Here is an 11,017-nt window from a genome sequence, read left to right on the forward strand (position 1 = left end):
ACTCATGGCAATAATTTTTATACGCCCATCTATGATGGGTCATATTATGGTATGGCATTGTCCGTCCGTCCTTCCGTCCATTCGTTCATCCGTCTGTTAACTTTTTCTTGTCCGGACCATATCTTGCATACAGATATATACAGGATCATCAGATCTCACATGTAGGAAGAACTTGTGATACTGTTGTGTCTCACACTATTACTAGGTCACTGTGATATACTTTTCACGGTCTGCTACACATAACAGTAAATCCTTGTCCACACCATATCTTGCATACAGATTCATACAGGACCATCAAACCTCACATGTAGGAATATCTTGGGATGGCGGTGTGTCGCATAGTATTACTAGGTCACTGTGACCTACTTTTCACTGTCTACTGCACATAACAGTAAATCCTTGTCCGGATCATATCTTGCATATAAGACCATCAAACCTCACAGATAGGAACAACTTGGGATGGAGGTGTGTCGCATACTGTTACTAGGTCACTGTGACCTACTTTTCACGGTTTACAGCACATAATAGTAAATCCTTGTCCAGATCATATCTTGCATACAGATGCATATGGGACCATCAAACCTCACATGTAGGAGCAACTTGGAATGCTGGTGTGGCACATACAATTACTAGTTCACTGTTTTGTTAATATTACATACATAAACTGTTTCTCTGCCAATATAAATGTGTCACCAGAGTATCCATGCTAAACAAAATTTCCCTTTCTAATAAAGAACAATAAATTCAGCACCTTCTCCATTGGATACAGTATCATCAGTAGTTGGTCCAAAACAAACTGTTCATCCATCCCATTGCAAAAATTTCATATAACTAGTATTGAGTCATACCTGTAACATATTCATTAATATTTATGGTTTTCAATCAAACTACTGACGGGCGTATCATGTACCTCACCGGTACTCTTGTTAAAATTGCCATGGGAAACAAATTCTTAAGTTTGAGCGCTGTTACGTGTTAAACATTTGGTAATTGTAACTGGTAATTGTTAAGTTTGAGCGCTGTTATGTGTTGAAACATTTGGTAATTGTAACTAGTAATTGTTAAGTTTGAGCGCTGTTATGTGTTAAAACATTTGGTAATTGTAACTGGTAATTGTTAAGTTTGAGCGCTGTTATGTGTTAAAACATTGGTAATTGTAACTGGTAATTGTTAAGTTTGAGCGCTGTTATGTGTTAAAACATTGGTAATTGTAACTGGTAATTGTTAAGTTTGAGCACTGTTATGTGTTAAAACATTGGTAATTGTTAAGACAAGACAAGCTTTATTCAGTATTAAGGCCACTGGCCAAAATTACATAAGAAAAGTAAACAACTTTTGTCCCATATGTGGTAAATTTTTAGATTTTGTCACTATACGTTCATGTGGCATAAACATGGCAGATAAAGCCTGCTCCTTCCAGGACAGATAAGAATTATATAGCATGATTATTTTCATATATATGGCAAAGTTTTAATGTATGGTGTATTTTGTAGGGTTTTAATATATGTAATGTATGTAATGTAATGTATGTAATGTAATGTATGTAATGTATGTAATGTATGTATGCATGTATGCATGCATGCATGTATGTATGTATGTAATGTGTGTGTGTGTGTGTGTGTATATATATATATATATATATATATATATATATATTTATTTATTTATTTACTGGATATGAATGAATGCAGTGTTTATATGTTTTTTCTCAGAAAAAAATATTTCTTAACATAAAACAATTTGTAAAAACCCCAAAAGCAAAAACATTAACCATAAAATATTTCTATTGTATCAGTACTAGTTTGTTAAAGAACTTTAAACATGGTGAAATTAGATTGATGTTTTTACTTTTTCTCTTTTTTTTCAGAACGAATTCAGCAGGAAAAAATACGACAGAAGGAAGCCATTCGTGATGTTGAACAGTATAAACAAAAAGAGGTGTTTGTTTTTAGTAAATCTCTCCGCTTACTGAAAGGCATTGGCAACTGCCAGTTGGTATAATTTTGAATCTAGTGGTTTCGATTTAGATGAATGTCTTGTGAACAATGCTAGCTGACTTGGCAATTCAGAAGAAAAAAGTTTGTTTTGTTAACGACACCATTAGAGCACATTTCATTTTAACATTAGTCTTAGAGAGGAAATCTGCTACATTTTTCCATTGGTAGAAAGGGATCTTTTATATGTACCATCCCACAAACAGGATAACACATACCACAGCCTTTAATATACCAATTGTGGTGCCACTAGCTGGAATGAGAAATAGCTCAGTGGGCCCACCGATGGGGATCGATCTTAGACCAATTGCACATCAAGCAAGCTCTTTACCACTGGGCTATGTCCTGCCCCTTGGCAGTTCAGATGAACAATTCACAACCAGCTTGCTATGATGCTAATCATGGTGTGCCTTTATATTGTTCTTTCTGAATGCATATTTCTCGTTCTCTTGAGTATTTTTAAATGAATCTTTCTGCTGGTAGTCCCCTACTGATCCAGCTGGAGAAAACTATAGGTTTTGTCTTCAGTCTGTCCCACATATAGTTTTTCGTCGCAATGTTTCTAGATATTGAAATTTTCTGTTCAACTTTATCGTGTAAAGTAAAGCTGTATCCTAACTGGAAGCAAGCGATTATTTTAGAAATCATTGATTTCAATCGGCGTATCCTGACTGCACGCATCCGGTTAGGATATGCCGATTCAAATCAATGATTTCTAAAATAATCACTTTCGTCTGATTAGGATACAGCTTTACATATCAAGTTTGACTTTTATGGGGATTTTTGCCCATTTTTGACAGAGTTATGGCCCTTGGGCTTTTGAGATAAGAAAATGTGTTGGGTGTGGTAGAAGACATGTATTGCTTTTGCAGTACTTTCAGAATGCATGTTGTATTTTAGGTTTATCAATTAATTTATAAAATACTATTTTACATATAAGGAACTAAAGTCGGTCACTTCAATGTTGTTATTAGTGGTATATATTGTTCAAATGAAACAAGAGGCTCATGACCTGGAAAAGTCACTACGTGATAGTATTCACAAGTTGTTATTATTGTTGTAGATTACTTGAATCAAGCAAGAGTCTGATGACCTTATCTGGTGCTTATAAGACTTTTAGAGTCTATAAGATGTGAACGCCATGGCAATGCCATACAAATTGTATGTGTGTGATGTCATTAAAGACTGAGTCTGGACTCTAAAAGGTTTATAAACGGGCTCTGGTAAAGGTGTTATTTGATCGTATTTAAAAGTTGTTATTATTGTTGTAGATTACTCAAGTCAAACAAGAGGCTGATGACCTAGAAAAGTTACTACGTGATAGTGTTCATCAGTTGTATTATTATTGTTGTAGATTATTCGAGTCAGACAAGAGGCCCATAACTGGAAAAGTCACCATGTGATAGTGTTCACAAGTTGTATTATTATTGTTGTAGATTACTCAAGTCAAACAAGAGGCTGATGACCTGGAAAAGTCACTACATGATAGTATTCATCAGTTGTGTTATTATTGTTGTAGATTACTCAAGTCAAACAAGAGGCTGATGACCTGGAAAGGTCACTACGTGATAGTGTTCACAAGTTGTATTATTATTGTTGTAGATTACTCAAGTCAAACAAGAGGCTGATGACCTGGAAAGGTCACTACGTGATAGTGTTCACAAGTTGTATTATTATTGTTGTAGATTATTCGAGTCAGACAAGAGGCCCATAACTGGAAAAGTCACTACGTGATAGTGTTCACAAGGTGTATTATTATTGTTGTAGATTACTCAAGTCAAACAAGAGGCTGATGACCTGGAAAAGTCACTACATGATAGTATTCATCAGTTGTGTTATTATTGTTGTAGATTACTCGAGTCAAACAAGAGGCTGATGACCTGGAAAGGTCACTACATGATAGTGTTCACAAGTTGTCTTATTATTGTTGTAGATTACTCGAGTCAAACAAGAGGCTGATGACCTGGAAAAGTCACTACATGATAGTATTCATCAGTTGTGTTATTATTGTTGTAGATTACTCGAGTCAAACAAGAGGCTGATGACCTGGAAAAGTCACTACATGATAGTATTCATCAGTTGTGTTATTATTGTTGTAGATTACTCGAGTCAAACAAGAGGCTGATGACCTGGAAAAGTCACTACGTGATAGTGTTCACAAGTTGTATTATTATTGTTGTAGATTACTCGAGTCAAACAAGAGGCTGATGACCTGGAAAAGTCACTACATGATAGTATTCATCAGTTGTGTTATTATTGTTGTAGATTACTCGAGTCAAACAAGAGGCTGATGACCTGGAAAAGTCACTACGTGATAGTGTTCACAAGTTGTATTATTATTGTTGTAGATTACTCGAGTCAAACAAGAGGCTGATGACCTGGAAAAGTCACTACATGATAGTATTCATCAGTTGTGTTATTATTGTTGTAGATTACTCGAGTCAAACAAGAGGCTGATGACCTGGAAAAGTCACTACGTGATAGTGTTCACAAGTTGTATTATTATTGTTGTAGATTATTCGAGTCAGACAAGAGGCCCATAACTGGAAAAGTCACTACGTGATAGTGTTCACAAGGTGTATTATTATTGTTGTAGATTACTCAAGTCAAACAAGAGGCTGATGACCTGGAAAAGTCACTACATGATAGTATTCATCAGTTGTGTTATTATTGTTGTAGATTACTCGAGTCAAACAAGAGGCTGATGACCTGGAAAGGTCACTACATGATAGTGTTCACAAGTTGTCTTATTATTGTTGTAGATTACTCGAGTCAAACAAGAGGCTGATGACCTGGAAAAGTCACTACATGATAGTGTTCACAAGTTGTATTATTATTGTTGTAGATTACTCGAGTCAAACAAGAGGCTGATGACCTGGAAAAGTCACTACATGATAGTATTCATCAGTTGTGTTATTATTGTTGTAGATTACTCGAGTCAAACAAGAGGCTGATGACCTGGAAAAGTCACTACGTGATAGTGTTCACAAGTTGTATTATTATTGTTGTAGATTATTCGAGTCAGACAAGAGGCCCATAACTGGAAAAGTCACTACGTGATAGTGTTCACAAGGTGTATTATTATTGTTGTAGATTACTCAAGTCAAACAAGAGGCTGATGACCTGGAAAAGTCACTACATGATAGTATTCATCAGTTGTGTTATTATTGTTGTAGATTACTCGAGTCAAACAAGAGGCTGATGACCTGGAAAGGTCACTACATGATAGTGTTCACAAGTTGTCTTATTATTGTTGTAGATTACTCGAGTCAAACAAGAGGCTGATGACCTGGAAAAGTCACCATGTGATAGTGTTCACAAGTTGTATTATTATTGTTGTAGATTACTTGAGTCAAACAAGAGGCTGATGACCTGGAAAAGTCACTACGTGATAGTGTTCACAAGTTGTATTATTATTGTTGTAGATTACTCGAGTCAAACAAGAGGCTGATGACCTGGAAAGGTCACTACATGATAGTGTTCACAAGTTGTCTTATTATTGTTGTAGATTACTCGAGTCAAACAAGAGGCTGATGACCTGGAAAAGTCACTACATGATAGTATTCATCAGTTGTGTTATTATTGTTGTAGATTACTCGAGTCAAACAAGAGGCTGATGACCTGGAAAAGTCACTACATGATAGTATTCATCAGTTGTGTTATTATTGTTGTAGATTACTCGAGTCAAACAAGAGGCTGATGACCTGGAAAAGTCACTACATGATAGTATTCATCAGTTGTGTTATTATTGTTGTAGATTACTCGAGTCAAACAAGAGGCTGATGACCTGGAAAAGTCACTACGTGATAGTGTTCACAAGTTGTATTATTATTGTTGTAGATTATTCGAGTCAGACAAGAGGCCCATAACTGGAAAAGTCACTACGTGATAGTGTTCACAAGGTGTATTATTATTGTTGTAGATTACTCGAGTCAAACAAGAGGCTGATGACCTGGAAAAGTCACTACATGATAGTATTCATCAGTTGTGTTATTATTGTTGTAGATTACTCGAGTCAAACAAGAGGCTGATGACCTGGAAAAGTCACTACATGATAGTATTCATCAGTTGTGTTATTATTGTTGTAGATTACTCGAGTCAAACAAGAGGCTGATGACCTGGAAAAGTCACTACGTGATAGTGTTCACAAGTTGTATTATTATTGTTGTAGATTATTCGAGTCAGACAAGAGGCCCATAACTGGAAAAGTCACTACGTGATAGTGTTCACAAGGTGTATTATTATTGTTGTAGATTACTCGAGTCAAACAAGAGGCTGATGACCTGGAAAAGTCACTACATGATAGTATTCATCAGTTGTGTTATTATTGTTGTAGATTATTCGAGTCAAACAAGAGGCCGATGACCTAGAAAAGTCACTACGTGATAGTGTTCACAAGTTGTATTATTATTGTTGTAGATTATTCGAGTCAAACAAGAGGCTGATGACCTGGAAAAGACGCTGCGTGATCGTATTCACAAGATGGAGGCCCACCAGTTGGATCTTGACGAGGAGATCAGTCGACTGAAGGCAACCATTATGTCAGACAAAATGATAGCTGAGGAGCAGTTGGTGCACGCCAAACAGAAAATCAAAACAGAAGAGGTTCGTGTGATTTCTAGTGCGGAAAACTACCTAATTTAACAAGCTAATTGAAATGAAAAGTATCATTGCCATAAGTATAAAAAAAAATTCATTTACAAAAAACAAACACGTAAATACTTGCATGTCAAATCTAGTGTTCATGGTTTGAAAATGGATGGTGAGGAGAACATTTGCACTCACTGTCTCAGTATAGTGAATTTAAAATATTTCTTGCTGCTGGTTTTTTTTTTATAGGAATAGCATATACTGCAGCAGCAACAGTTTCCTCTCTTTCCCTGGCTCTTTCTCCCTCCACCCCACCCCCCACCCCACCCCACCCCCAGTGTGAAAATAATGATATGTCACATACCAATAAACATAGTTTAAAATGTAATACGGAGTTTTTAAACAAATGAAGAGTGCATTTCCAAAACGCTATGTATCCATTTACATCGTTCTGAGAAAAATATGTATATCACATGACGCAAAGTTTTTACATCTTATTCAGTGGGCATAGATTGTATTTTAACAGAAACTTTATTGTAGTATTGTTGATTTGTACTAACATCAATTGATACCAACATCAATACTAACATCAATGCACCTTCATTGCTAACTAACGAAATCTGGAAATTGGTGTACATCTTTTCCTAGAAATGAACTCTTGAAATATTTTTTCCTGTTAAATAATGAACAGGAACAGCGTCAGAAGCAGCTGGAGGAGAAAGTCCGAGTGTTGCAGATCACGAAGGACGATCTTCAAAGTCACTGCAACCAGCAGGCGTCTCTGGTTTCAGAGCTCCAGTGTAAGAACTCTAACCTCACGCTTGAAGGCGACACCTTGAAGAGGAGACTGGAGGAAATGGGACAGGTATAGCCTAAAGATACTGAAAACATTCTAATTGTTTAGTTTTCCCTAAAACTTGACACGGTAGACTAAACACTTTTGGGGCATTTCTCCATTTTAGGACACTTTTTTCCCATTAAAGACAAATAAAATAAATAAAAATAAATGTAATTAATGTGCTTGTTTTAGTGAATAAATGGCAAAATATATAACAGGCATATGTAATTAATTAATAATACATTTCTGAGTGTTTTATAAAGGCAATTTTAGAATTAATCTATGAAAAAGGCCAGTTTAATCTCAGGGAAGCATGGCGCTAATTAAGGCACGATGGCACTAGACTAGTGAGGCATGGGGCCCGCACCATGCTAAAGCAAGCCAGGGAAAACACTAATTGTTTATTTGTTACATATGTACTTTTTTGTGGAACTGATTTCATTTCAACTCGCCTTGATAAAAGTTCAGAGGTGTTAGTTTTCTATCACAGGTCCTCCAAGAATTGAAAATTGGCACAAATCATTTATGGGTTATTCAAAAACAAATTCAAACTGACCCATTGTGTTATTGGTTAACCTGTCATGACTATGTAAATGATGTCCAATATTTAATACATGAAAAGTTGGTGACATGAAATTAGGTATTCGTTTTTCGACATGAGAATGAAATCGTCGTTTCTGCAATTTTTAGAGCCCTATATTACTGATGAGATGGGATCTGTGATGGTGTTATCCTCATTGTTTAGCTGTTTGTTAGGATTTTGCATTTAACTCTACTTTCACAGACTTCAGGCTTTAGATTAGTACCTCTGTGTTGATTAATACATTTTATTTTTCCATTGTGAAAAATAGAGTCCTAAGTAATAAAACAAATTCTGACTGCAGGAGCTTGCTGAAAAGAACAATGTGACGATAGCGGAGGTGAACAAGGTGAAATTAGAGCTGACCGCTACCTTGAACAAGTTAGAGAGCGAGCGACAGCTACAGAGTGAGCTTCGTAACAAGCTGTCTCAGGTGGACAGAGATATATCAGGTAAGCACAGAATCAGAGATGCATGCAACATTTTAAAAAAGGGGAAGTCACAGTATTTCACCATGCACTACTAAGGCCTTGCGCATAAAATGTGGGTGTGTTTTTTTTAATTTCCACAGTATGACGTCAATTTTTGGCGAGCTTTTCTTGCTATGGCATAAAATCGCATTTGGAGTCAAAATGGTCTATATGCTGGCTTGGACCATTAGCTCTCTTTAATTTTTCTCTAAAACAGGTCCTGTTTTGAATGAGTAGCATGGCTCGTTTTTAAAATATTTGCGGCCAAAGTCGAAATAATAAAAATTGTCTTGCTATGTGGAAAATGTAACAGAAAATATTTAGGGTACCAAGGCAAGGGGCACCATGGCCATTGAGGATGGCAGATGAGGAGGACGTAAAAAAACCTCACCTAAATATACCAACCTTTTCTGTGCAATCCATGAAAAAAGAAAGAAAAAAGGCTGCATCCCTGCATCAATTCTGGAACTTCAGTCTGATCAGAGACCAACTTTTTTTTTTGGCCACAAAAAATTTGTTACATTCACAGGAAACAGAATTTTAGAGGCACTTTAAACTTTGATAATTGGGGTGAAATCAAGCAATGCAAACCAGTTTATTTGAAAATCAAACCATTGATCATTATATTTATATTTCATGTTTTTGGAGCAGTTTATTGATGTTTTCAGAGCAGTTCAATAATCATTACATTTATTAAACCAATTTCATGTTTTCAGAAGTCCGTTGATCATTGATAATTTATTTATCAAACCTTTTTCATGTTTTCAGAGCAGCTCTTAAGACATCGGCAGGTAGTTGAGGAGAAGGACAGGGAGATAGTCAGCCTCAGTGAGAGGATAAGAGCTCTGGAATACGAAGTATCACGCATTCGAGACGATGAATCACAGCGAGCCCAGATCCTTCAGTCGGCCATCTTGAACTACGTGGCCAAGGTGCCTCCAGCCGCTCCTTTGAAGTGACCAGCACTTCATTTTAACTGTGATATCCATGCTTATATCCAATTACGGTTCAAGCACGCTGTCCTGGGCATGCACCTTGGCTATTTGGGCTGTGTGTACAGAACAGTGGGTTAGTGGTTAGTAGGTTATTTAGAACCTTTCAGATTATGTACCACTTTCCAGATAATATAAGCTTCCCAGTATCTATGCCACTTCCAGATTTTATACCACTTCATAGATTTAAAAATAACTTTTATACCACTTCACAGATACTATAAACTTCCCAGGTCCTATGCCACTTCCTGATTATATACCACTTAACAGATTTTACACTACTTAACAGATTCTAAAAAACATTTATACCACGTAACAGATAATATAAGCATCCCAAGTTCTATGCCACTTCCAGATTATATACCACGTAACAGATTTTATACCACTTCATAGATTTGAGAAAAAACTACATTTATACCACTTCACAGATAATCTGGTTACAGTGAATCTGATGTACATGTGGGTGTAATTTGCAAACATCTACTTGATGGAATATGTTGTTGGAAAGAACAAGCTTGGGACAATCAAGTCGCTGCTTTGTTTGATATCTACACAAGTAATCATTGCTCTTTAGGATGTAAAAAAATGTATAAGAAATATTAAAATTATTGATTACTCATGCTATATCACAAAGAAGTGTTTATCAGTTAATCTGTATTTTTTTTATTTTTTTTTCTCTAGTCACAAAGTAGCAAGTAGAAATAGTTGTAGATATAGTTAATGTACTAAAATACTACCTCAGATGACTGCCAGTTGTGGATGGTTTTGTTTTTTTAACACACACCTATCACAGTTCACTGATTGAATCAAATACAGTCAAACCCCTCTAAACCAGACACCCAAGGGACCTCGTAAAAAGTCTGGTTTCAAGGAGTGTCTGGTTTAGATAGATTCTTTTCTGTAGTAATATTTAAAAACAGACTATGAGAAATATTTTGTTTTGAGGGAATACCTATTTGCAGAGGGTAATGTTTAAGAGAGCCATCACTGAGAGCATTCCTCCATCCTAGGGTCAGTGACTCCTATAGGTCATTCCCGATGTGTCTGAACCATCATTTAAGAACCTCCTGGGGTCAGTGACTCCTAGAGGTCATTCCCGATGTGTCTGAACCTTCATTTAAGAACATCCTGGGGTCAGTGACTCCTAGAGGTCATTCCCACATCGTCTTAACCTTCATTTAAGAACATCCTGGAGTCAGTGACTCTTAGAGATCATTCCCGATCATCATTTAAGGGGTCAGTGACTCCTAGAGGTCATTCTGAACCGATGTGGGGTTTTAGAACCTTCACCTTTTAAGATCCTGGGGTCATCCTAGAGGATATGTCTTAACCTCGATTTTAAGAGTATCCCTCCATCCTGGGGTCAGTGACTCCTAGAGGTCATTCCTGATGTGTCTGAACCTTGATTTAAGAGCATCCCTCCATCCTAGGGTCAGTGATTCCTAGAGGTCAATCCATAACTGAGTTATCAAGGGTCATGCTGGAAAGGATTTAGATTTTGCCTCGTTTTAGAAATTTGTAGCATGGTATAAAAAAAAAAGATTGAGAAGTCG

General features: G+C 36.5%; 1 protein-coding gene across 1 annotated transcript in view; it reads left to right on the forward strand.

The window, feature by feature from the left end:
* LOC121379069 (leucine-rich repeat-containing protein 45-like) overlaps positions 1 to 10,681 on the forward strand; it is a 32,576-nt gene extending 21,895 nt beyond the window's left edge. The window contains exons 14-18 of the mRNA XM_041507533.1: positions 1,868 to 1,938; positions 6,414 to 6,599; positions 7,276 to 7,449; positions 8,307 to 8,454; positions 9,241 to 10,681. Coding sequence (XP_041363467.1) covers positions 1,868 to 1,938; positions 6,414 to 6,599; positions 7,276 to 7,449; positions 8,307 to 8,454; positions 9,241 to 9,431 — 770 coding nt within the window. The 3' untranslated portion in view covers positions 9,432 to 10,681. The remainder of the gene's footprint in view (positions 1 to 1,867; positions 1,939 to 6,413; positions 6,600 to 7,275; positions 7,450 to 8,306; positions 8,455 to 9,240) is intronic.
* Positions 10,682 to 11,017: the final 336 nt, after the last annotated feature.

Source organism: Gigantopelta aegis, chromosome 8 (assembly GCF_016097555.1).
Source record: "Gigantopelta aegis isolate Gae_Host chromosome 8, Gae_host_genome, whole genome shotgun sequence".
Taxonomy (NCBI): domain Eukaryota; kingdom Metazoa; phylum Mollusca; class Gastropoda; order Neomphalida; family Peltospiridae; genus Gigantopelta; species Gigantopelta aegis.